At 38.9% G+C, this 24459-nt stretch overlaps 1 protein-coding gene across 6 annotated transcripts in view; it reads right to left on the reverse strand.

The window, feature by feature from the left end:
* Window positions 1-24459, reverse strand: part of FAM184A (family with sequence similarity 184 member A) — an 82578-nt gene that overhangs the window by 22636 nt on the left and 35483 nt on the right. For 3 of the 6 annotated variants that reach the window (XM_036317943.1, XM_036317942.1, XM_036317944.1), the window contains exons 6-9: window positions 21785-21907; window positions 13244-13405; window positions 9634-9755; window positions 8814-8964 (exon numbers count right to left, since the gene is read on the reverse strand). In XM_036317943.1, coding sequence (XP_036173836.1) covers window positions 8814-8964; window positions 9634-9755; window positions 13244-13405; window positions 21785-21907 — 558 coding nt within the window. Of the gene's footprint in view, window positions 1-5191; window positions 5234-8813; window positions 8965-9612; window positions 9756-13243; window positions 13406-21784; window positions 21908-24459 lie in introns of all 6 variants that reach the window. The other 3 variants (XM_036317941.1, XM_036317940.1, XM_036317939.1) reach the window with 2 other exon arrangements.

Below are 24459 nucleotides of genomic sequence, written 5' to 3' on the forward strand. Positions count from 1 at the left end.
TCACTATTGAAAACTGATTTGTTACTCCTTTTGAAAACAGATATCACCCTCAATGTCTGCATTGCTTCTGGGTGTCTTAAAATACTTAAAATTAAGTCCTTTTTAAAAGATAAAGACACGAAATATGTGTATAAATATATATGTATACTTCCCCTATACAGGAACTACATAGCCATATTCTAACAGAAGTCTGAATCTAAGGGCAGCTGAGGGGAAAGGGATAAAAGTTGTCAAATGTAGTACCTTACGACACTATGTGTGTTCATATGCAAGTAAAGCAGCTCCTCTGGCCAGGAAAGCCAATGGGAAGAGGAAGCTTCATAGTGAGCTTTTGTAAAAGGGAAAAGGCTCATTTGAGTGATGAAAGGCAGATATAGGCTGCCTCCCACCTTACAGAGGAAGGCACTGGCCAAGGAAGAGAAAGGGTGGAGAATCACTAGAGATGCAAAATAAGAAAGGAGGAACTGGAAGACAGAAAGGTCAGAGGCAAGCAGCAGGAAACGGTCAGAGGCTACATTGACGTTGGGTGGATAACTAAACGTCTGGCAGGGTTTTCGACAAAGTTCTAAATTGGGTTTAGTTGTAAAGGTTAGCACATGCCTTTATGAAGAAAGTCAAGCACTGGTGAGAAATGACACAGCTGACATGGATGTTCAATCCGTTTTAATGTATTTCCAAAGGAGTGACTACCTACTGAAAGTTACATGAATTCTGCTTAATGATTCCTACACAAACCCAAGGTTTTGGAGGTTATTTCATGTGATTGGAATCTAGTGGAACTGCAACGCTCTAACTCCACGCGATGCCCCATCCCCCACCCCCACCCCCTTCGCACCTTTAAGCGGCAGAAGCACCCATGATTTACAGAGGAAATAAACCCTGCAAGTGTGAAAATGGCAGGAGAATGTCACAGCACAGCTCAGGCCACACTTGCAATTAGGAACCCAAGACAAATTATACTCTGTGATTTCTCACCATTTTATGCAAAGAAGATCAGGATGAAATGAGCAGTAAGGACAACCCAGAAAGAAAAAAATAATAAATCACAAAATAGTAAAAAGCAACAAAAATGTGTGTTTGTGAACACAGATATGTAACTAGCAGTCATTTTCTTCTCAGCTGGCTGGTTCTTGAAACAGAGAAGGAACCAACCCACTGTCTTCCCCAAATCAACTCTAGTCCCAGGCCCAGCACGGAACTCACGTGACTGCCATGTGACAACCTGTCAGAACACATGTAAGGAAAAAACTATGTTGCATGGAAAAAAAATGATTGGTAATCAAAGCTATTACCTGGCCCTTGTCCAAGTGAGGACTAAAACCCACCCAGCGGAACAACTGCTCACCAAGCTGTCCGCCCGGGGATGCATGTGTCCCCCAAAGAGAATGGGCATGTGTTTCTCATGTGCACATAGGCACCACTATATGGGCTAGCAGTGGCCCTGGATCCTGTCCTCTAATTAAGTGTGCACTTAGGTTAGTAAGAAACGAATCAGTTCCCAGCAGTGGCTCTTAATTCAGCAATACCTACTTCAAAAGTTCACACATCAAAAAGAGCTCCCATGTTGATTTGACTACAATTTGACTCACAGTTGAACTATTTAAGGATGAAACTTATGAAGAAATATGACATTTAAAATGAATGAAATACAGTGATGTAATAGTTATACATTTAAAATCTAGCACTCTCTCAAACCTCACCAGCTTAAATAAAATACATTTAAATACTTAAATATACTTAAATATTTTACATCATAATATACTTTACCTTGAAAGGACTCCAAAGAAATATTTTTCATTTTAGAATATATGATTAATCTTTGTCTCTATACTCAAGAAAATATAAAGTATGTACAAAAAGACATTATCATGCAACTTAGTGTTCAAATATACTTAGTTTAGATATTTTATATTAACTTTGAAAGCACACCAAAGTAATATTAAGGCTATCTAAAATCTTCGGATTCATGCTCAAGACAGTAACATGAACTAGATGCAAAAAGCTTTTATCATGCAATGCAGCATCAGAATTCATTTTGTTATTCTTACAAATAAGTTAGTCAAATTGCATCAAATTGACAGCCTTTATTCAGCATGAAAATGACATGGACTTTAAAAGACAAATAATGAGCAAAGCAATGTCAAATGAACTAATGTTTAACAGGTGAGTATACTTAATGGAAATATACATTAATATAAAACAAATTCTTGCCACAGCAGTTTAGATATGAATTATATAACACTAGAGGCCTGGTGTACAAATATTTGTGCACTCGGCGGAGGGTCCCTCAGCCTGGCCTATGCCCTCTTGCAGTCTGGGACCCCTCAGAGGATGTCCACCTGCTGGCTTAAGCCCGTTCCCTGGGGGATCAGGCCCAAGCTGGCAGTCAGACATCGCTCTGGCAGCCCGGCAGCCCTTGGGGGATGGCCACTTACCAGCAGGGAGCAGACCTAAGCTGCAGTCGGACATCCTTAGTGCTGCTGAGGAGGCAGGAGAGGCTCCCGCCACCACTGCTGTGCTGGCAGCCATCAGCCTGGCTTGTGGCTAAGCAGAGCTCCCCCTGTGGGAGCGCAGTGACCACCAGGGGACAGCTCCTGCATTGAGCATCTGCCCCCTGGTGGTCAGTGTGTGTCATAGTGACCAGTCATTCCCAGTCGTTCTGCTGTTAGGGTTAATTTGCATATTACCCTTTTATTATATAGGATACTGACTGATCAACAGGTACCAGATCCTTGGCAAACAATTTTAAAGGCCAAACTGCACTGATAGTAAGCTCTACCTTTTGATTTCTACCACTTAAAATACTGTTTTTTTTTTCTGAAAATAAGATATTGTAAGAATTTCAAAAAGAAGAATTAAAATTAAAACATGGACATATTTTTTGAAGAAAGGAAAGCTTGACCTATTTCCTACAGATTAGTTTCATAAGGATTCTGTGCCTCAACAATGGTGCTCAAAGAGCTCCTTGAAAACAGCAACTCAAACATCAAACCTGAGGTACTGGATATGCCAGGATGTCAATATGGGGCCTGGCATTAATTACCTACAACATTTGGTTGTTGACGCACTGTTGGTGGTTTTTGTCCCTCCCGAAATATCGTCTTGTTACATAAATGAAAGAATACAAAAAATATACAATTTGTCCTCAAAACAAAGCAGTTTGTGAGATAATAAATGTAATCTGTGGTTCTAAAACCTGTCTGTGTATCAGAATCATCTCTGTAGATTTGAATAAGTATATTTGCCCAGGCCCTGACCCCTTGATATTCTGATTTACAGGGTCTAGAATTGGGCCCAGGCCACCTGACATATTTTTATTCTACATTACCAATGCAATAAGTGTTCATTGTGAAAAAATTTTAAAAATATAGGAGTTATAAAATAAAAGGGAAAGTCTCTTTCCTTTCCTTTCCTTTCCTTGCCAAATCCCAACTCTTAGGGCAACCAGATACAATGACTTCTCTCTCTTGCTAGAATTGCCTGTTTTGTTTTCACTGATTTTACTACATCATGTGCAAGTGACTGGACGATTTTCACCAAATGTAGAGAAGACATCTGTCATGATCTGACAAAACAGTGGCTACGTCTTACACACAAAAGTTACTTTGGGGTCCCAGGACACAACTCAGGAGAACAGTGAGTGCTTAACAGCCAAAGTAGCTGAAACAGGTCCACGGGCTGCAGAATGGGGCAGACACGCCAATGTGCATTGCACAGAGGGATAAAGACGACATCAAATGTAAAACCATGAGGTGTCCTGACCTGCAGGTGTTGTTATGTGATGGAGTGGCTTTTCACACACCCAACTCTATGTAACTTTCTCCAAGATGAATATATGCATGGATTTATCTAACAATGGTTAATGATTTTTTCCATTAGGGAGGCCAGTGAGTTTGTGGTTTTACAGGTTGGTTTTTCCCATCACAGGTATTTATAAAGTACACATATCCACAATCCCCATCCTTTTCAATGACTACACAGAAATTCTAGTGTAGACACTGTTCCTAGCCTCCCCAAGAGCGAATCTCCCCCTTTCCTTTCTTCCCAGTTAGCTGACTTGAGTTTTAGGGATTGAATAGAAATCCCTACCTTAAAGAAGGTAAGAAAGTCACAGAAATCTAATTACAAGGACATGCCAACCTGTTTTAGTTAATAAGGTAAAGGAAGTATGGGGGACTCAGGGGAAAGACGTCCTGATCAAAGTTGAAAAAGCACCTAAGGAGAGCCTCTTGCATTAGCACGGTTGGTCAGGACATGATGGCAGGAGTTGGAGCAGCCATGTTGCACCTATGACACGGCAAACTTAAGGTCAAAAAGCTAACACAGTGTGCATGGCAAAGTGGAAGTACAGAAAATACCTGAGTTCTGAACTAAATATCTTGACAGCCACTGTCAACTGGGTGCTCTGCTGTTTGTAGTCAAATGCATCCTAACAGACCTAATTCCAGAATATAATACACACAAATTACTTTAATCCTTCTTGATGGAAATTTGGATCATCTCACCTAGTTTTGCTGTTACAAATCTCTCTCTCTCTCTCTCTCTCTCTCTCTCTCTCTCTCTCTCTCTCTCTCTCACACACACACACACACACACACACACACGTCCCCTCAAACAAAAAACCAAACAGTTCAATTCCTGATCAGGGCACATGCTCAGGAGTGTGTGTGTGTGTGTGTGTGTGTGTGTATGAGGCAACCTATTGATGTTTCGCTCGCTCTCTCTCTCTCTCTCGCTCTCTCTCCCCCCATCTCCCTTCCTCTCTCTCTAAAATTAATTTTAAAAGTCTATTGATACTAATTTTTCAAAAAATAAACTAGTTAACAAAAGAAGAAATACATTTATATTTATTTCCAATTCTATGATAGTCAACTAGTTAATAGTTTTTCAAAAACATTACTGTATCTTACAAAGTAAATAGTAAAATAATGAATTTCATGTGTGAGATGTGAAATCTTGCTTGGCTTTATAACAAAATATAAGCTTACTAATACAATGTGGTAGATGTATGCACATACACAGAGAATGGCTTAAAGTTAGAAGCTTTTATTACCCATATACAAAAAACATATCTTATTGAAAAAAAAGTGCATTTTTGTATAAGTTTAAGCTCTAAAGCAGTGATGATGTTTATGCAAAATCAAAAGTGCAACATGCCCTTGTGTACAAACTGTAAGTGCCACTCACTTACATTGTTGATAGATTTATGCAAAGCTTCCCCCAGAGAGTGCCGCTATGAAGAAAAGATCACAGGAATAAAGGGAAACATTCAGAAACCAACTCAGTGAAAGAAAGAGGGGTTAAGAGGGAGAGGAAAGCACAGAACATTCATTATAACGTACTCAAGAAAAAGTAAGTTGAAAACAGTTCTGAGAAAGAAATTAGACAAAAAGGAATTTAAGACTTACAGTCTAAATTATCTGTTGTCTTTTAAAACAGTGTCTGATGTTTGTGGGCTGGCAGACTTACCTATGCAAAATACCAAAGGCTGGTACATTTAACCAGAGTTCAATTTTAAAGTTGATGGTTATTGAAGGAACTACAAGGCATATTACTGTCCCAAATGCCTCCCAGAAATCTACAATCTATTGCTTCAAAGTATTACACTCAGTATTGATGTTGATTCATGAAGGATTTCTCTGAAGAGAAATGAGCAGATGAGAACTAATACACTAACTCGATTGACTACATAATTTTGGGGCCAGAAAACAAATAAGAGATTATCATTGAAAATGTGAAGATGAATAGTAAGCTCGTTTTGTACTGGGACAAAGAAAAAAGAGATGCCCTCATATCTTTTCAATCCTATTATCTAGAACATATCTGGGAAATTTATTTACCATCTGGGTTCGTTTTACAGAAATTCACTGAAATTCTGAGTGAAAAACCACTGGAAAAAAAACACTAGGCACTCTCTCTACACCCAAATATGGAAAAAAATGTGAATTCTGTTTCAACTGCTTTACTTTTTTGCCCTTCAAAATACAAAATAACATTAAAAATTTTTATTACTAATATAAATAGAAAAGTTCCTGTAAAATGGTGTTTTCTTTGGACAATAATCAAATTTTCAGACAGAACATGATTATCTTTTTCCCCATAATGTGATTTATTCCTTGGCGTGTCGCAAAGTAAAGCCAGATTTTATTTGGTAAATAATTTTTTAATAATAACTTAACTAACATATTCTAGGATAGAGTTTACTGGAGTTGACAAAAGTAACTTGAGGAAAAGATTAACTTCCTATTTGATTACTCCATAACTTCTCGATCTAAACTTTCTCACACTTCTATACATGTTAACTATATTAATTTTATTTTTACTTTTTTCTTATTCTTTCTCATACTATTAATATTCTTCACATACTAATGAGACCCTTAACTTTCCAGACTTCATAAAACTTAAGAAAATCTGAAAGATTTTTAGTTATAGTTTTATACCTCTTTGTAGTTCTCAGAACTGATGTCCCAGTACTAGGAGTTAATCTAAAATGTATAGCACTTGCTTATGAAGCATATTTTATTTTTCACTCTTTAAGGGATCATGATACAAAATTATACATGTTGTTGAAGATTCCTGAATGAATTGGAAAACTAACCAGTGTGACAAATCAGAGTGGCATACCAGGTCTTCCCTTAGGGATTTTAGACTTTATACAACAGAAGTATACTTGAATCTAAATTCAAATGGTCAACTACCTCTGTCAGCATACAGGTGCAGGCCTTGGAACTATCTAAACCAAAAGGCATGGTCCCTAAGCTGTGACCTGGGGTGACTTACATCACAGCCCTAGCAGCGGCAATCAGGAAAGGCGCAACTAGTGCTGTTGGGTGGCAATACCATTAATAGTTAACACATAAATGAAGTAAGATTTATAATTCATTTTAAAAATATTTACTAGACCAGTACTATATTCCAGGAAATTTTATAAGCAGAGTGAGGAAACAACTGAAAAACAGTAAAACAAATAGACAAAAACAAATAAGAAAAATAAGGTTCAGGATATATATATATATATATATATATATATATATATGTATTTTTTTAAAGGTTGCTGTGATAGGAAATGATTGGAGGTGATACTGGGTTGATGGCAAAGACAGATGTTTTTAAAGAAGTGACAATAAACTTGGAATTAATAAAGGAGCCAGACACAAAATGAGATGATCTTGGGAGAAGAGCGTATGGGCAAATGGATCACACCAACATCCTGAGGTGGGAGTAAGCTCGGAGTAACTGAGCATGTGCGTATGTGCGAGCCACGGTGCTGTTTGTGAGGCTGAAATGAGATGGGAGGTATCTGCAGGGGCAAGTTGGCTTCAGGTCTTGTTGGAAAATGAAGGAGTCGGAATAAGAGCCTTAATTCAATGGCGTGCCCTGAGAGAATTCTAAGCAGGAGAATGGCACGATCTGATTTACATTATAAAAGATCACTTTGGCCCAGCCAGCGTGGCTCAGTGGTTGAGCTTCTACCTATGAACCAGGAGGTCATGGTTAGATTCCCCATCAGGGCACATGCCTGGGTTACAAGCTCAATCCCCAGTGTGGGGCGTGTAGGAGGCAGCCGATCAATGATTCTCTGTCATCATTGATGTTTCTACCTCTCTTTTTCCCTCTCCCTTTCTCTCTGAAATCAATAAAAATATATTAAAAAAAATATTTTTTTAAAGATCACTGAGTTCTATGAGAAAAGTGAAATTGGCGAGGTCAGGTCGGAGGCCATTATAACAGAGACTCAGACGAGTGTTTGCTAAGGGAATGGGAAGTGGAGGGAGCTGGGTATGTCTTGGAGGTAGAATAAGGAGGACTGACAGATTATGGAAGAGGTAAAAAAATTAGAAATTAAGGATGACTCTTCATTTTTTGGTTTTGAGCAACAAGCTGTGCCAAGAAGTGAAGATGCTGGGATGATAGATGGAGAGTGAAAATCAATACTTCTGAGTCAGACATGCGAAGTCTGAGATGCCTATTAGCCAACCAAGCGATTCTGAGTTCAGGATAAGAGGTCAAGGCTGGAGGTTTAACTTCATAAGCCACTGACATATAGATGGTATTTAAACCACAAGACTGGATGATGTCACCCTAAGTGTCCGTTTAAAAGAATACTGGATGAACTAAAAAATCTATATGCAAAAATATTATTTGGCAAGCATTCTACATGAATAAGACCCATGTTCATAAAAAACTGATGCCCTATATAATAGTCACTTTGTTTTAAAGCACCTTAAGCTTCCTGTTAATTTTTCACTCAGTCCCCCAACTCCCCCCGCCCTGCATCTGTCAACCATCAGTCTGTTCTCTGTATCTACGAGTCTGCTCTATTTCATTTGTTCATTTATTTTGTTCTTTAGGTTTCACATAGAAGTGAATCATATGGTATTTGTTGTTCTCTGTCTAATTTCACTTAGCATAATACCCTCTAGATTCAACCATGCTGTAGCAAATACAGTAGTAAGATTTTATTCTTTTTTATGGCTGAGTAATATTCCATTGTATATAATATGTACTACAACTCTTTTTACCCACTTGTCTATTGATGGACACTTTAATAATTATGTATGGTGCCAGGAGCATACTTGAAATATTGGGGGGATCACTTTGTAAAGTATACGACTGTATAACCACTCTGTTGTACAGCTGAAACTAAAACAAAACAAAATAATATCAAATGCCAACTATAATTGAAAAATAACATTTAAAAGAAAAGAAAAATAACAAAATACAGTGAACTAACACACAATGTCATATAATATTTCCTTAGCTAGAGAATGACAAGGAAAATAGAACTTTATAATATGCAGACTCTTAATTACCTGGTTTAAGAGATCCTCTACTTTCTTCTGCCATGAATCTCTGGCTGCATTTTTCTCACGCTCTTTTAACTGAAAAAGTTGAGACATTGCTGACTTCTTATCCTCTTCATGTTGAAGTCTTAGCTCTTCACGAAGTTTAGAACACTCTTGTCTAGAATGAAACAAATGCATTTCCTTTATAAAGAAAATTATTTATCTCAATAACTGTAGTGTAGTTGTTCACATGTTTCCTAAGTAATTAATCCTCCTCAAAAGTCAACTCAGAATAGGAGTTGATTATTGTATAGTTAGGGACTAGAACCGGGGCGGGCAAACTTTTTGACTCGAGGGCCACAATGGGTTCTTAAACTGGACCGGAGGGCCGGAACAAAAGCATGGATGGAATGTTTGTGTGAACTAATATAAATTCAAAGTAAACATCATTACATAAAAGGGTACGGTCCTTTTTGTTTTTAGTTTTATTCATTTCAAAAGGGCTGGATCCGGCCCACGGGCCGTAGTTTGCCCACGGCTGGGGTAAATTGGTAACTTACCCAAGATCATGGGTTTATCAGTGGCAGAACAGGTACTAGAACAAATAAAGTCTTCTGACTTCAGGTTAGTACTCTTTCTATTTTATATTCAAGAAAATGAAATCAGAAAACAGCAATCTGTATTTAAGCAGGAAAAAAAATTCCGATTTCTCTGCATCTAATCATGGGAAAAACTCATTGAAAATGCTGCTACTATGTCTTTAACAGGAAGACAGTATAAGCCACAGAGAAAAACATTTTTTGTACATCTGCATTGATGAGCTTACATTAAGGAGTAAAAATTGTACCTAAGATTTTCAGTCCATTTGATTTCTAGGTCCTGGGCCATTTTGTCCACTCTGAGCGTCTCCTCTCCCTTCAGGGCAGCCAGTGTTTCTTCATGCTGTTGCCTTTCTCGGTCTCGCTCACTCTGAGAACAAAAACTCTTCAGTAAAGACTAGTCTCGAAAAGCCAAGTCACCGCTGGTTATTTCAAATCAGCAGAGTGCATGCATCGTAACAAATTCTTACAGCACAATAACTGGCAGTGCGATCTATGATAATTACTTGAGATGTTCTGACAATAAAACATATGGTACACATTCTATCATTTAAATGTCCTTGTGCAAACTAGCTTTTATTAAGGCCTATAAATTTAAAAGTTACTTTCAGTAGTTTCAAGACAGCATAATTAATAATCCTAACTAAACCTTCCATATCATGGGTATGTGACTATTAGTCGATTATCTTTACATGTGTGCACATTACATACACAGATAAGTTATTCAAATTCATTCATATACACATTCAAAAGTATGCTATTTATTCAAAGCTTAAGCATTATAGCTGTACCCCCACTGATACGATTAAAATAATTATGAGAAATTTAGGCTACTGAGTATTTTTACTATATAACCTCAAACCATGGTCCGTGTGTTTGGTGTTATGGTAATATGATACGATATATATGAAATCCCTCTAGATTAGCATAAACCAAGTGGCTCTCTGGAGCCTGGGGCTGGAGGTGACCTTTTGGACAACACTGGCAACCATCATCCCTGCCAGCACTGTAGCTATTCTTAGGGTACAAGAGAAGAACAGATGATGGCCCCTCCTTCATTATCACAACAACAACGACTCGTTCAGGATCACCCACCTGCTGACTGCAGTTGTTAAGGGGTAAATGGGAAAGAAGCAAGTCAATTGGAAACTGCCATTCCACACTGTTAACCTGGCTATTAAGCAGTAAGTACTAAGAACTGAATTCAACGCAGCACTTTATTAGGCACTGCAAGAGTGGGGGAAAAGGTTAAAGATAACACACCCTTGCTCTTAAGGGAACTTCCCAAGTTGTGGTAAACTATAATGCAGCACCTATATTTTCTCAATTAAAACTGTCCAGCAGATCAGCAACTGAACAGTTGATAGAGTTTTGCTTAAAATATCTATCATGTTCTACTATGTGACAGAAGAACAATGTAAATATGAGCAAGAACCTGAAGTAAATGAAATGGAATCCCTACGTCTAATTCTCAGTGCCAAGATGGGGTGGAGGAGGAAGGCCACCAGGATTAAATGCCCCGAAGGCAGGAAACGGGCTGCAGCAAAGCTAGGGACACAGATCCTCCATGTTTCCATATCAAAACAATTTATATTCTATCAACATTCATTAGAAATATCTCCGCAGTTTATTTTTATGTATATTTTTACCACCTTATTTTTTATTGAAGTATCACTGACATACCATGTTATATTAGTTTCAGGTATGCAACATAGTGACTCCACAATTATATACCTTATAAAATGATCATCATGATGCTTAGCAAGATCTGTCACCATATTTATACTATCATCTTCCTGTTACTTTTGACAACGGAAAAACCACATCTTAATACAGTTTAGTCAGCTTTATGCCACAGAATGCTAATGTTGAGATTATAGTCAATATGTTTGGCATCACATAAATATATTAAGTTGCGTATTACACTAGCTCTAAATTCTAACTATTCCTTGTTACATATTAATGCTCATAACACATAGCCACTAGAGACAGGTAAACAGAAGGAAAAAAAGATTTAAAGAGAATCAATTTATTTTGTCACAGAATTTAAAAATAAAATGTAATTAGTATTCAAAGTATTTTTGTTTTGTTTTTTAATATATTTTTTATTGATTTCAGAGAGGAAGAGAGAGAAAAATAGAAACATCAATGATGAGAGAGAATCCTTGATCGGCTGCCTCCTGCACACCCCACACTGGGGATCGAGCCCACAACTTGGGCATGTGCCCCAACCAGGGATTGAACCGTGACCTCCTAGTTCATAGGTTGACGCTCAACCACTGAGCCATGCCAGCCGGGCAGTATTCAAAGTTTTATATTTATAAAAATATAACTATACCTTAGATATAAGTAGAATTATATATATATATATATATATATATATATATATATATATCCATAAACAAGCTATAGCCACTAAAGTTTCTTGTTTATATGCTTTTGAACTGTCATCAATTCTAAGTCAAAAAAAATTTGAAATGTTAAATAAAAGGCAACATTTACTGTGTGTTATTTTGCTAAGCACTGTTTTGTAAATGTTTTATCTCATTTAATTACTACCAGAGTGGTGTGAAGTATATTATTTCCCCCCACCAACTGATCTGATGAGGAAATCGAGGCTTAGAAAAAATAACAAGCCAAAAGTTACATACTAAATGGTGGATCCCTCTTTGGGCGGGGGGTGCAGGGGTGGTGAGAGATCAACCAAAGGACTTGTATGCATGCATATACTAAGCATAACCAATGGACACAGACAACAGGGGGGTGAAGGCCTGTGCTGGAGGCAGGGGCAGGCTGGGAAAGGTCAATGGGGGGAAAAGGGAGCATATGTAATACTGTCAACCAATCTGACCTCAGAGCCCATCTGAGTTCTTCACCTCTCTGAAAGAAAAAGTACGAACTCCCTGACTACTATTCCCCTGGTTTTATGGTTTCTTTTCTTTCCTGTCTAAGGCAGTCTAAATATTCGCTCTGCACCATGAGAATGGAAGGGGAAAGACAGACCTTTCTTCTGAAATGCGTAGTCACAGAGAATCACTTAGTTGCTATACGTGAGGGTTTTAACTCTTACCAGTAAAATTGCATACAAATTGCTATGGCTTAACTGTGTCCCCAAAATACATGTGGAAGTCCTAACCCCCCAGTATCTCAGAATGTGACCTTAATTGGGAATAGGGTCAGTACAAACGTAAAGAGTTAAGATGAAGTCACACTGGAGTAGGGTGCGCCCTTAATTCGTAAGACTGGTGTCCTTATAAGATGTGAGGACACAGGGAGAATGCCATGTGAAGACAGAGGAGGAGACTGAGGTTGTGCTGTCATTAATACAAGGAATGCCTTGGGCTACATGAGCTGAAAAAGGCAAGGAAGGATCCTCCAGTAGAGATTTAAGAGGGAGAATGGCCCTGAAAATACCTTTTTTTTTTAAATGGACTTTAAAAAATAACAGTTTTATTGATTTTGAGAGAGAGAGGATGGGAGAGGGAAAAAGAGAGAGAAACAGTGACATCAAAGCACCTTGATAGGCTGCTTCCTGCACACCCCCTGCCACCAAAGATCGAGCCCACAACCCAGCAAATGCCCTGGACGGGAAATCAAACCAGCAACCTCCCAGTGCCCAACCAACTGAGCCATATCGGCTAGGGCAACAACATCTTGATTTCTACTTTCATCTTCTAGAACAATGAGGACAAATATCTGTTGTATTAAGCCACCCAATTTAGGTCCTTTGTTACAGTAGCCCTAGGAAAGTAAAACACTAAATTATATGTAATGGGATTTTCATAACTTTGAAGCCAAGTGACTAAATGGAATTTTTTACCTTGCTGATGTTCAGATGATACCAGGATTAGGACTTACCTCAACTTTTAATAGAGCATCCTTGGCCTCCTTCAGCCTGCTTTTAGTCAAGTCAAGCTCATTCTGAAGTCTTCCTTGGGAGTCCTGGAGGCTAGCGATGAGTCCTTCCGCCGAGCCCAGCCCTTGTTCACTTTTCCTTACCAGGTCTTGGAGGCGGCCAACCTGCAAGTAAATAGAGTACTTTTAACATACCTCATTGTATTCCACTGGCAAACAGTCCCATCTATATTCCTAAAGTCTTGCCCCAGCTGGTTTGGCTCAGTGGATAGAGCATCAGCTTGGGGACTGAAGGGTCCCGGGTTCGATTCCGGTCAAGGGCCCATGCCCGGGGTTGAGGGCTCAATCCTTAGCAGGGGGCATGCAGGAGGCAGCCAATTGATGATTCTCTCTCATCATTGATGTTTCTGTTTCTATCTCCTTCTCCCTTCTTCTCTGAAATCAATAATATATTTTTTTTACAAAGACGGCCTTATTCATGGTTGCCTCCTTACATGACGATCATGTAAATAAATGTATGTAACTCAAGCTCCTGGTTTAAAAAAGAGAAATAAAGGTTCTACCATATAATCAAATGCCTATAAAAAGGATTTGAAGCAAGATTAAGATTTTATGAAAGACTGAGAAAAAGGGTTTTTTTTAATAAAAATATTTTTAAACTGCTTTTAAAAATCAAATCACATATTTCATTTGAGCCCAGTTCTCATGCTATTTTTTTTTATTGATTTTTTACAGAGAGGAAGGGAGAGGGATAGAGAGTTAGAAACATCGATGAGAGAGAAACATCGATCAGCTGCCTCCTGCATACCCTCTACTGGGGATGTGCCTGCAACCAAGGTACATGCCCTTGACTGGAATCAAACCTGTGACCTTTCAGTCCGCAGGCTGACGCTCCATCCACTGAGCCAAACCGGTCAGGACTCTTACGCTATTTTTAAAGTTGATAAGTTTGGGTCAATATTGATAAGCTGTAAATATATCATAAATTCAAATAAGTTATACTTTCTATGATTTCATACAAAATTTGTCTCATGAAATTGTTAAAAGTTGACTTTTAGGAGCTAATAGACAATTTGTTAAATAAGCAAAGCAGATCAATACCCTCAAATTATAAGAACTAAAACCAATAAATGAAATATTTTAAATTATCTAGGAAAATACTATGAAGCAAAGATTTCATTTTTATATCATTACCAAACCTATCAAGACTATGAAAATGAAAACTGGGCTCTGGCCAGTGTGGCTCAGTTGGTTGAGCATCGCCCCATACACTGAGCAGTTGCAGGTTCAATTCCCGATCAGGGCACATGCCCAGGTTGTGGGCTCGAATCCCCAGTAGGGGGTGTGCTGGAGGCAGTCGATAGATGAGCGGATCGATTATGTTTCTCTCTCACCAATGTTTCTATCTCTCTATCCCTCTCCTTTGCTCGCTCTCTAAAAATCAATAAAAAAGCATTTAAAAAAATCAAGTAAGTTCAACATTAGAGATAATCCTAAATTTATAAAAATAACTAAGACTCTAGAGACTGAACAAATGTTTGTTTAAATAGGCAAAAACTTTTAAATTCTGTGCAAATAGGAATTACAAACATGGACGTAAGTACAAGCCCCACCCCCAAGCAAGCACTGTGTATGTTACTGAGCATCTTCTAAACACTTCCCGTTTCCCTTAGGATATCATCCAAAACCTTTCACGGCTCTTCCAAGGCCTCCGTGGCATAGCCCCTCTCTCCAGCCTGAGCTTGGCAACTCTTCACCTCCTTGGTCTTCACACTCATTGGGAAAAAGAGGGGCGCATGGGTAGGAATTGGGTTCTGGAATCATACTGCCTGAACTGAAATTCTGGCCTTATCCACTTACTATGTGACTTTGGAAAGTGACTTAACTTTTTGTGACTTAGGAGAGACTGTATAAAATAATGCCTGAGGCATATTAAGAACTAAATAAAAATTATTATCACTGCAGCTGCCATCATGCTCCATCTATATCAGCATCCTTCCAGTTCCTAGAAACTTCTCATGCCTCAGGGCCTTTGCATAAGCTCTCCTCAGTTTATTCTCTGGCAAACCCCTATTAACCACTTATCACCATTTTGTAATGTACATCAGACTTGTTATTACTTGTTTCCATATCTGTCTTTTCGTATAATAGGGACCATACCTGGCTTATTCAACTCTGTAACCACAGTGTATAATTCAGTGCTTTGGTCCCTAATACCATTCAATATTTATTAAATAAATGAATGAGTCAATAACAGAAAAAGTCCATATATTCTTACTAGCAATTAAGAAGAAATAGCCCTAACCGGTTTGGCTCAGTGGATAGAGCATCAGCCTACGGACTGAAGGGTCCCAGGTTCGATTCCAGCCAAGGGCATGTACCTTGGTTGCGGGCACATTCCCAGTTAGGGAGTGTGCAGAAGGCAGTTGAGCAATGTTTCTCTCTCATCGATGTTTCTAACTCTCTATCCCTCTCCCTTCTTCTCTGTAAAAAAAATCAATAAAATATATTTTTTTTAAAAAAAGAAGAAATAAAATCTCTTTTCATCTCAATCTGTAAATATTTAATTCCTAAAAGAACCTTCAGTGCCTTCACCCTCCCGACCTATGGTATAAGCAGAAAACAGCAATCCCCCTCAACACTGGTCGCAGCCCCAGAGCATGGAAAGGGGAGCAAGGATGCCTCTGTGTGGGTTAGGAAACGATTTCTACTCCTCCAGAGGCAGACAGAGTTCTGTGGAAATTTTTAAGTTGTTTCTAAATTTCTTCCACTGTAAACATTGCTGAAATTTTGTCAGTAATCCTCAAGTATTTGCTTTGGTTAAATACACAGAACTGAAACAGGTGAATCAAAGGACATGCCCACCTTAATGCTTTTAAACATGCTGCTAAATTCCTTTCCAAGAAAACGGCACGACTTTATAATCTCATCTATAAGCAGCTTTCAAGTGCTTATTTCTCCACCCTTATCAACACCACTGCATGGCCTCACTTAATTTTTTAATCATTGTCAATTTCATGGTAATGAAAATAGCATCTCGCTGATTTCATTTCCAGTTTTTAAACGGTAGTGATGTTTAAATTTTTTGATGTTTTTTAGCTCATTAAAAAATGGGGGTGCCCGTTTTTTTCCTACTGTTTTATACACTTTTAAGGTATTAAAGACATGAATTTTTGCTTCTCCTACCATGTATCAGGAAGTTTTAACTTTAACTGTAAAAATATCCCATGTTTTTGCCTTCATGTTTCAAAAGGCCTTCTTTGTCCTAAGATTTGCCACCTGAATTTTCATATTTTATTTACATTCATATTCATGATTTGATATTACGTTTCAATCCTTTGCCCATCTTGAGTCACTTTCTACTACTTATCATATCAAGTTCTATAAATTTTATTTTTGAATAATCCTCTCCACTCCCAGTTTTACTTTCCTAGTCGGGATGTTAATCATCTCTTGCCTAGACTAATGTAATAGCATCTTAAGTCATCTACTAGTATCCAATTCTGATCACCAACCCCCTCCCCACATAGTTCATCTTCCTCCTGCCACCAGAGTTCTTTTTCTACCATCATCTGATAGTGTGGCAGTTGCTACTCTCTTGCTATCACCCCATCACCAGGATAAATTCCAAAGTCTTTGTCATGGAACAAGAGGCCCTTGCAATTTAGCTTCAACTTTCCTTTCTGCCATATCTTTTGAGGAACCCCATCTGTATGCTATAGACACATGTAGGAGTCCTTAACCAGGATCAATTTTGCCTTCAAAGGCAGTGTCTGGAGACATTTTTGGCTCTTACAATTAGATGGGAAAGGACAGTGCATGCTATCATATCTAGTGTGCCGAGTCCAGGGAGTCTACTAACCATCCAAAAGAACTATCTGGCTCAGAACTGTCAAGAGTGCTGATGCTGCGAGGCCTGGTGCTCTGAGACTGAACTTCCTGACGCACCAAGACATTATACCTGTATACCAAAATGACCGCACTTACGTTAGCCCGCACGCCCATAGTGTCTTTCATCGTTCCTAGAGCTGGCAATTTTATACCCTCCTTTCTGAAGATCACCTCCCATATATCATGTTTAAATTCTCCAGTATGACATTCTCCAGGGCTCTTCGGAACCCTTTTAGTCAGAGATCCTACTCTGGACTCTAACAATGCATTGTGTTTATCACTGAATCATAACAGCCACTTAAAATTATGAGTCCTCTGACATTTTGTCAAAGTCTCCCTACCACCTAGGAGACATCATGCAGTCAATAAATGTTTCCTAAATCATAAGAACATGAAATGTTACTGATGTTACTGAACTCTAGTTCCAATTTTTCTGGAGAACAATCTAGTCATAAGTAATGAGAGCTATAAAATTATGCCTACTCTTTGGTTCAGTAACTTAATTTAGGGCTAGAGCTAGACAAAAAGAAAAAATTTAAAAAACAGAAGTATTTACAGACCTGATAATTTACCCACTTAGCAGTAGAAATAAAACCCTGATAACCAGGGTTCAGAAAGGCTTCTCTAATACCCTGGCTTCTTAGAGTTCCAGGCCATGGTTGGTCACTGATCAGGACAAAGAACTGGCCTTTAGCCCTGACCTGTTTGGTTCAGTGGATAGAGCGTCTGCCTGCGGACTGAAGGGTTCCAGGATCGATTCCAGTCAAGGGCAAGTACCTCAGTTGCAGACTCCTCCCCCGCCCAGGCCCTGGTCTGGAGTGTGCAGGAGGAAACCAATCGATGGGTTTCTCTCACATCGATATTTCTATTTCTGTCTGTCTTTCCCTCTCTTTTCCACTCTCTCTCTAAAAAAAAAAAAAAAAAAAAAAAAAAAAAAAAAAAAAAAAAAAAATCAATGGAAAAATATCCTTGGGTGGGGATTAAAAAACAAACAAACAAAAAAAAACTGGCCTTTGGACAACCCCATCCTGCTACTCCAGCGAGGACCTTTGCATGATAACCCTCTCCCTTAAACCCGAGGGGGGGGGAAACTGCTTAAACTTAACACTACTTATAATTTTAAAATTTTAAACATTAAATGCTCAACAAAGAAAATGTTTAAGCAACTATGGTAAAGATATACAATGGGACACTATGTGAATATTTTAAATGACTAATATGTAGACAAAGTTAATAAATAAAAACATATGGAATAAAGTTTTGAAAATTAAGTACACATATCACTTGTGAATACACATTATAAACATATTAAAATATATATATATATTAAATATCACAGAAAATCTGGAATTTAAAAAATACTCTGTTTAGTTTTGTTTTTATAAAATTGCTTAAGTTCATAAAAGGCAATACTCAGATATTTTAGCACCTACCAATCACTGACACAATGATGTACATCACAGATCCAGAATAGAGTTAGAGACTCAATCCCTATTTTCTACATCATGGAAATAAATATTCTGTATGTCTCCTGTTACCTGAATGCGGGCACACCCACTACAGGAGGCAGAGAAATGAATTATTTGCTTGTTATTGTAGGCAGAATTCTATGACCGCCCCCCCCCCCCGAACCTTACTTTCCCTGGAACCTATGAATATGATGGGATATCACTCCCATGATTATGTTCCTTTATTCAGCAAAAGGGATGTTGTGGATGTAATTAAGACCACTGAGTATTGACTTTAAGGTAATTAAAAGGGAGACTATTCTGCTTGGGGATAACCTAACCAGATGAGCCCTTAAGTGAGAGAAACTCAAAGCCATGAGGTTTTCCTGCTCGCCTTGTGAAGGTAAATTGCTAGGTTATGAGGGGAGGCGGCCATGTGACAAGGGCTTGAGGAGGGTGTCCAGGGGATGAGAGCAGCTTTGGGCCAACAGCTACAAAGAAAATGGGGACCTCAGTCAGACAGCCACAGGACATGAACTCTGACCCAGCCAGTAAGCTTGGAAGAAACTCTGAGCCTGACAATGGACTGCAGTCTCGGCTGGCACACAACCCTTCCAGAGAACAGAAAGGGAGTAGTAAGTCCTACTTCGCTTTATGAGGCTAGTAAAACCTTGATTCCAAAACCAGAAAAGAATGGTGTGAAAACGAAAAAGTACAATCTTACTCAAACCTAGGCTCAAAAGTCCTAAAATCAATATTAGCAAACGAAATCTATTATTATATAAATATATATATTTATTAAATATATATATATATATATTTCATGACTAATTAGGACGTATTCTATAAATCCAACATTGCTATAATATTAGAAAATTTATTAATATAAGGTACCACATTAATAAATTACTAGTAAAAAGTATGAGCCAATATATACAGAAAAATCAACATCAGTTTGTGAGTTTTTTTAATTAAGAAGCTAGAGTTCCTAAACCTGATAAAGATAATTTATAAAACAAAACTTTAGAGAAGCGTCATAATTAACTGTGGAATGTTGATATCCCTTACTTTAAGGGCAGGAAACAAAATAATAATGCTTAAAGTTTATTATCTCTGGAGAGCCTAGTCAGGAACAAAGGACCAAAAATAATAATAATAATAATAATAATAATAATAATGATAATAATCTCTATATATAAAAGCCTAAGCGACCAATCAACCGATCACTATGACATGCACTGACCACTAGAGGGCAGGCGCTCAATGCAGAAGCTGCCCCCTGGTGGTCAGTGCGCTCCCACAGGCAACCTCCCTCGGCCCCTTCCCTCACCCAGCTGGCCAGCCCTATGACTCCGATTAGGGCGGCCAACCTCCTGCGGCCCCAATCGCCCCAATCGCTGTCCAGGCTGAGGCACCCCACCTGTGCACGAATTTGTGCACTGGGCTTCTAGTAATAACATAAAATATAGATGTCCCAGGCTGAAGAAAAGTAAGCGCATATGGAGAAATGATCCAGGCAGATTCTTGAGGAGCCAGTCCAACATGGCACAAAAACATTAGTAAGGTGCTAAAATATAACTACAAATGCAATAAAAAGGAAAATCAATTACATGTTTATTAGAACTCTTCTTAGTGAGATCAGAGTACGTAGGCTTGAAGAACACTGAAGCCATTTAGAACTGAGAGCAGAGCTCCGGGGGGCCTGCATGAGAAACACAGACGGTCACTACACTGCCTTCCAATGCGAGTGGGACACCATAACTACGAAGACTGTGTCCTGCCAAGAGCGGTATGCAGATTTGGAGCCAGCAGTGGATTCTAGGACACCAGAGAGAGGCTGAGTTAATCATACCAACAAGAATCGTAATTCTCTGTCATTCCCAAATGATTTCTCCTCTGGATAAGCGTTTAAATATAATTAAAGAATCCCGAGTGCAAGGTATTAGCCTTCCCATGGGCACTTGTGTATTTTGGCGCGGTTTCTCTGAGTGGAAGCAGAGTGATGAGAAAGCCGGACTTAAAGACCACTGGTAAAGAAGACTCTGGTGAGGTAGGGACAGCTGACAAGACAAGAACGGCCAAGACAAGAACCTGTAGAAATATCGGTTCACAGTGCACAGGAAGGATTAACTGGAACGGAGGAAAAGAGGACAGTAGCAAGGCTGTTCTAGGGCACAGCTGAACCAAGGCAAAAGAAAAAAAGGGATGAAATACACAATATTATGAATCTACATTTTGTTTGCATTTATTCTATTCACAACTTTCTGGTTTTAAGACTTTTATCCTATTCTATTCTTAGGCTTTTCTAGTTTTGTATGGAATTTTAAAATTAATTTAGATGTCACTATCTAGAACTTGGAAAGTCTTTTTTATTTATTTATTTAAAAAAATTTTTAATCTTCAACCAGAGGATATTTTCCCATTGACTTTTTATTTTTTTAATTTTTATTTTTTTTAATATATTTTATTGATTTTTTACAGAGAGGAAGGGAGAGAGATAGAGAGTTAGAAACATCAAAAGAGAAACATCGATCAGCTGCCTCCTGCACATCTCCTACTGGGGATGTGCCTGCAACACAGGTACATGCCCTTGACCGGAATCGAACCCGGGACCCTTCGGTCCGCAGGCCAACGCTTTATCTACTGAGCCAAACCGGTTTCGGCCCATTGACTTTTTAGAGAGAGTGGAAGAGAGAGAAAAAGACAGAAAGATCGATGTGAGAGAAACGAATCAACTGGTTGCCTCCTGCAAGTGCCCTGACCAGGGCCCCAGTCAGGGAGGAGCCTGCAACCGAGGTACATGCCCTTGACCAGAATCAAACCCTTCGGTCCGCAAGCCGAAGCTCTATCCACTGAGCCAAACCAGCTAGGGCTGGAAAGTCTTTTTTAAATGGAGTCAGAGTAGAGAACAGTAAGTCAATGTTTTGCAAAAGAGTAGGGAAACCTTTGTTTTCTTTCCTATACAGTGATATTCTCCTCTGTTTTGCTTTTCCCTCCCAGAGCTCCTTGTGGCTCATGTTTTTGATAGTCAATTTTTACCTGGTGAGATGTAGCCAGTGTATTATGAATAATTCAGCATCATTTTTTTGATTATTTTTACTCTAGATGTTACTTTCGCTGAAGCTCACCTACTTTATACAATGTTATCAAACAAAGGTTTTGTCATGAAAACCTAACACAGGTGACAGGTCTATAGAGTTCTTGCCTCTTGATTGGCTGTTTTCAGCTTGTCTTCCAGTTCTTTCTTCAGGTTTGCGAGCTCTTGTTGAAGCTGACTTTTATCCTCTTCTAGGTCTAGTTTCTCCTTTTCATATTGTTCCTCCAATTCCTTAAGAAAAAGAAAGTTTAAAAAATTAACAAAATTTCAAATATTGTATACTTCAAAGGTTTCCAAGAAAAAAGACTATTCAGTTTATATTTTGAAAATTTATTCTCCAAATTAGCTCTTACCCAAAATTACTATCAAAATTAATAGTGAATCAAATTAATCCTAGGGGCTTAAATTATATCATTCTGAATAACTTATGATGGTAGTTAAATAATTTTGTTTTAATCCTTACCCGATGATATTTTTCCATTGATTTTTAGAGAGTGGAAGAGAGAGGGAAAGAGAGAAATACGGTGTGAGAGAAACACATCGATTGGTTGCCTCCAGCACGTGCCCCAACCAGGGCCTGGGCCGGAGAGGAGCCTGCAACCGAGGTACATGCCCTTGACTGGAATTGAACCTGGGACCCTTCAGTCCACAGGTTGACGCTCTATCCACTAGGCCAAACTGGCTAGAGTTAAATAATTTCTTAAATGATAAGAATATTTGGTCTAGATCAAGATGTAGTAAGCACACACACATACACACACACACACACAAACAAAAGTATGTCATATAAAATGATAATTTGATGAGATAAAGAAAAATTCTGTCTCTTGAATACAGAAGTCTTTTATTTTACATTGTTACAAAATCCAATAACACTCTGGAACTCAGTGCTGGACTGGGACATAGTGAAAAATTAACAAGTACAGAGTCAAGACGTCTAAAGAACAATACCAGTAAAACTGATACTTAGTGAAGAACACCTACTATTTGCCAGGCATGTATTTAGTACCTGGGATACAAATGCAATGAGACATGGTGCCTGCCTTTAATAAGGTCATGGTATCAGGCAATTAAAGAATATGTGATTAAAATCTGATGCAATGGGAAGTACTGGAGTCTATGGATGGGGAACTAGCTCTGGCTTAGTGAGGACACCTGCATAGAGAAAGCAATTTCTGAGTACATTCTGAAGGAGTGCACCAGTCAGGAAAGGTGGTGGAGCAAGAGGGAAATATTTCATTTAGGCAGAAGAAAAAGCATGTGCAAAAAACCCCGTAGGTACGAAAGCAGTTTAAAACTTTATAGAAGTAAGGTGAGAAGAGTAGAAAATGGGGTTCTGTGTCGAGAGTCCCCAAGACAAACTCCAGGTTAGATGATTTGCTGAGGTGACTCACAGGACTCAGCATGAAGTCACACTCACAGCTAGGAAGACAGCAAAAGTATAGGGAACGCAATCATCAAAGGGAAAAGGCACGAGGGTCAAAGCGCAGGAAACCAGGCGGAGCTTCCAAATTCCTCTCGCACAGGACTCTCCAGCAAGCTGTGAGCACACATGCGGAATACCACCCCAGGAAAGGTCACAGAGACTAGTGCTCAGGCAGGCAGGCACACCCTGACTAGCATGTACCAAATTTCCAGACTCTGAGAAGGAACGCAGATGTTCAGCACAAACCATATTGTTTGCATGAACAGTTTAGGCACAGTGAGCCAGGCTTATCAGGGAGTGGTGGGAACCCTCCAAAAATTCAAGTTCCCAGATACGCGCCAGGGCCAGTCGCACGTGCCTTTGTAAGGACCGCAGTGTCAGGTCTGAGTTAACTCTTTTCTGCATGGATTCTCTGCGTTTTTACTTATTTACTTTCAAATGGGTGGAGAATTAGAGTTACAAAGGAAAACATACAGTAATCCTCCCTTATCTTCGGTTTTGCTTTCTGTGGTTTGTTACCTGTATTCAACCACAGTCCAAGATGAAATAGAAAATTCCAGAACAATTCAGTTTTAAATTGTGCATTGTTCTGAACAGTGTGATGAAATCTCATGATTTCCCACTGAGTCCTATTCCCGATTACTCATCCCTTTGTCCAGGGTATTCATGCTATATCTGCTCCTACCCGTTAGTCCCTTAGTAGCCGTCCTCATGACAAAGTAATAAGGAATAAGAAATATATAAGAAAGCCCTTAGTAAGCGCTAAAGTGCTATCAGATAAAGCATATAAGCACCATCATTAATACATGCCCAAATGATGTGGTGTTAAATGCCACAGGGTTTGATATCTGAGACCTGAGTTCAAGGCCTGACAGGTCCTTCTTCCTAGTTGCATGAGCTTGAGGAAGTGTTTAACCTCTCTGTGCCCCATCACCTCTTCTGTAAAATGGGTACAGCAGTGCTATAAGGATTAAATGAAAAGGGGATTAAACGCAAGACATCATTGCAATGTCTGACACACAGCAAGAAACATTAATACTCAACATTTATCACTATATGCCAGGACATGTCTGGGTTCTTTTACTTATTTCTTCTTTTTTTAATATATTTTATTGATTTCAGAGAGGAAAGGAGAGGGAGAGAGAGACAGAAACATCAATGATGAGAGAGAATCATTGATTGGCTGACTCCTACATGCACCACACTGGGGATGGAGCCCACAACCCAGGCATGTGCCCTGACCGGGAATCGAACTGTTACCTCCTGGTTCATAGGTCGATGCTCAACCACTGAGCCACGCCAGCCGGGCTGGGTTCTTAACACTTTATCTCACTTCACCCTCACAGGAACATTATAC

The sequence above is a fragment of the Myotis myotis genome, unplaced genomic scaffold (genome assembly GCF_014108235.1).
Source record: "Myotis myotis isolate mMyoMyo1 unplaced genomic scaffold, mMyoMyo1.p scaffold_m19_p_7, whole genome shotgun sequence".
NCBI classification, from domain to species: domain Eukaryota; kingdom Metazoa; phylum Chordata; class Mammalia; order Chiroptera; family Vespertilionidae; genus Myotis; species Myotis myotis.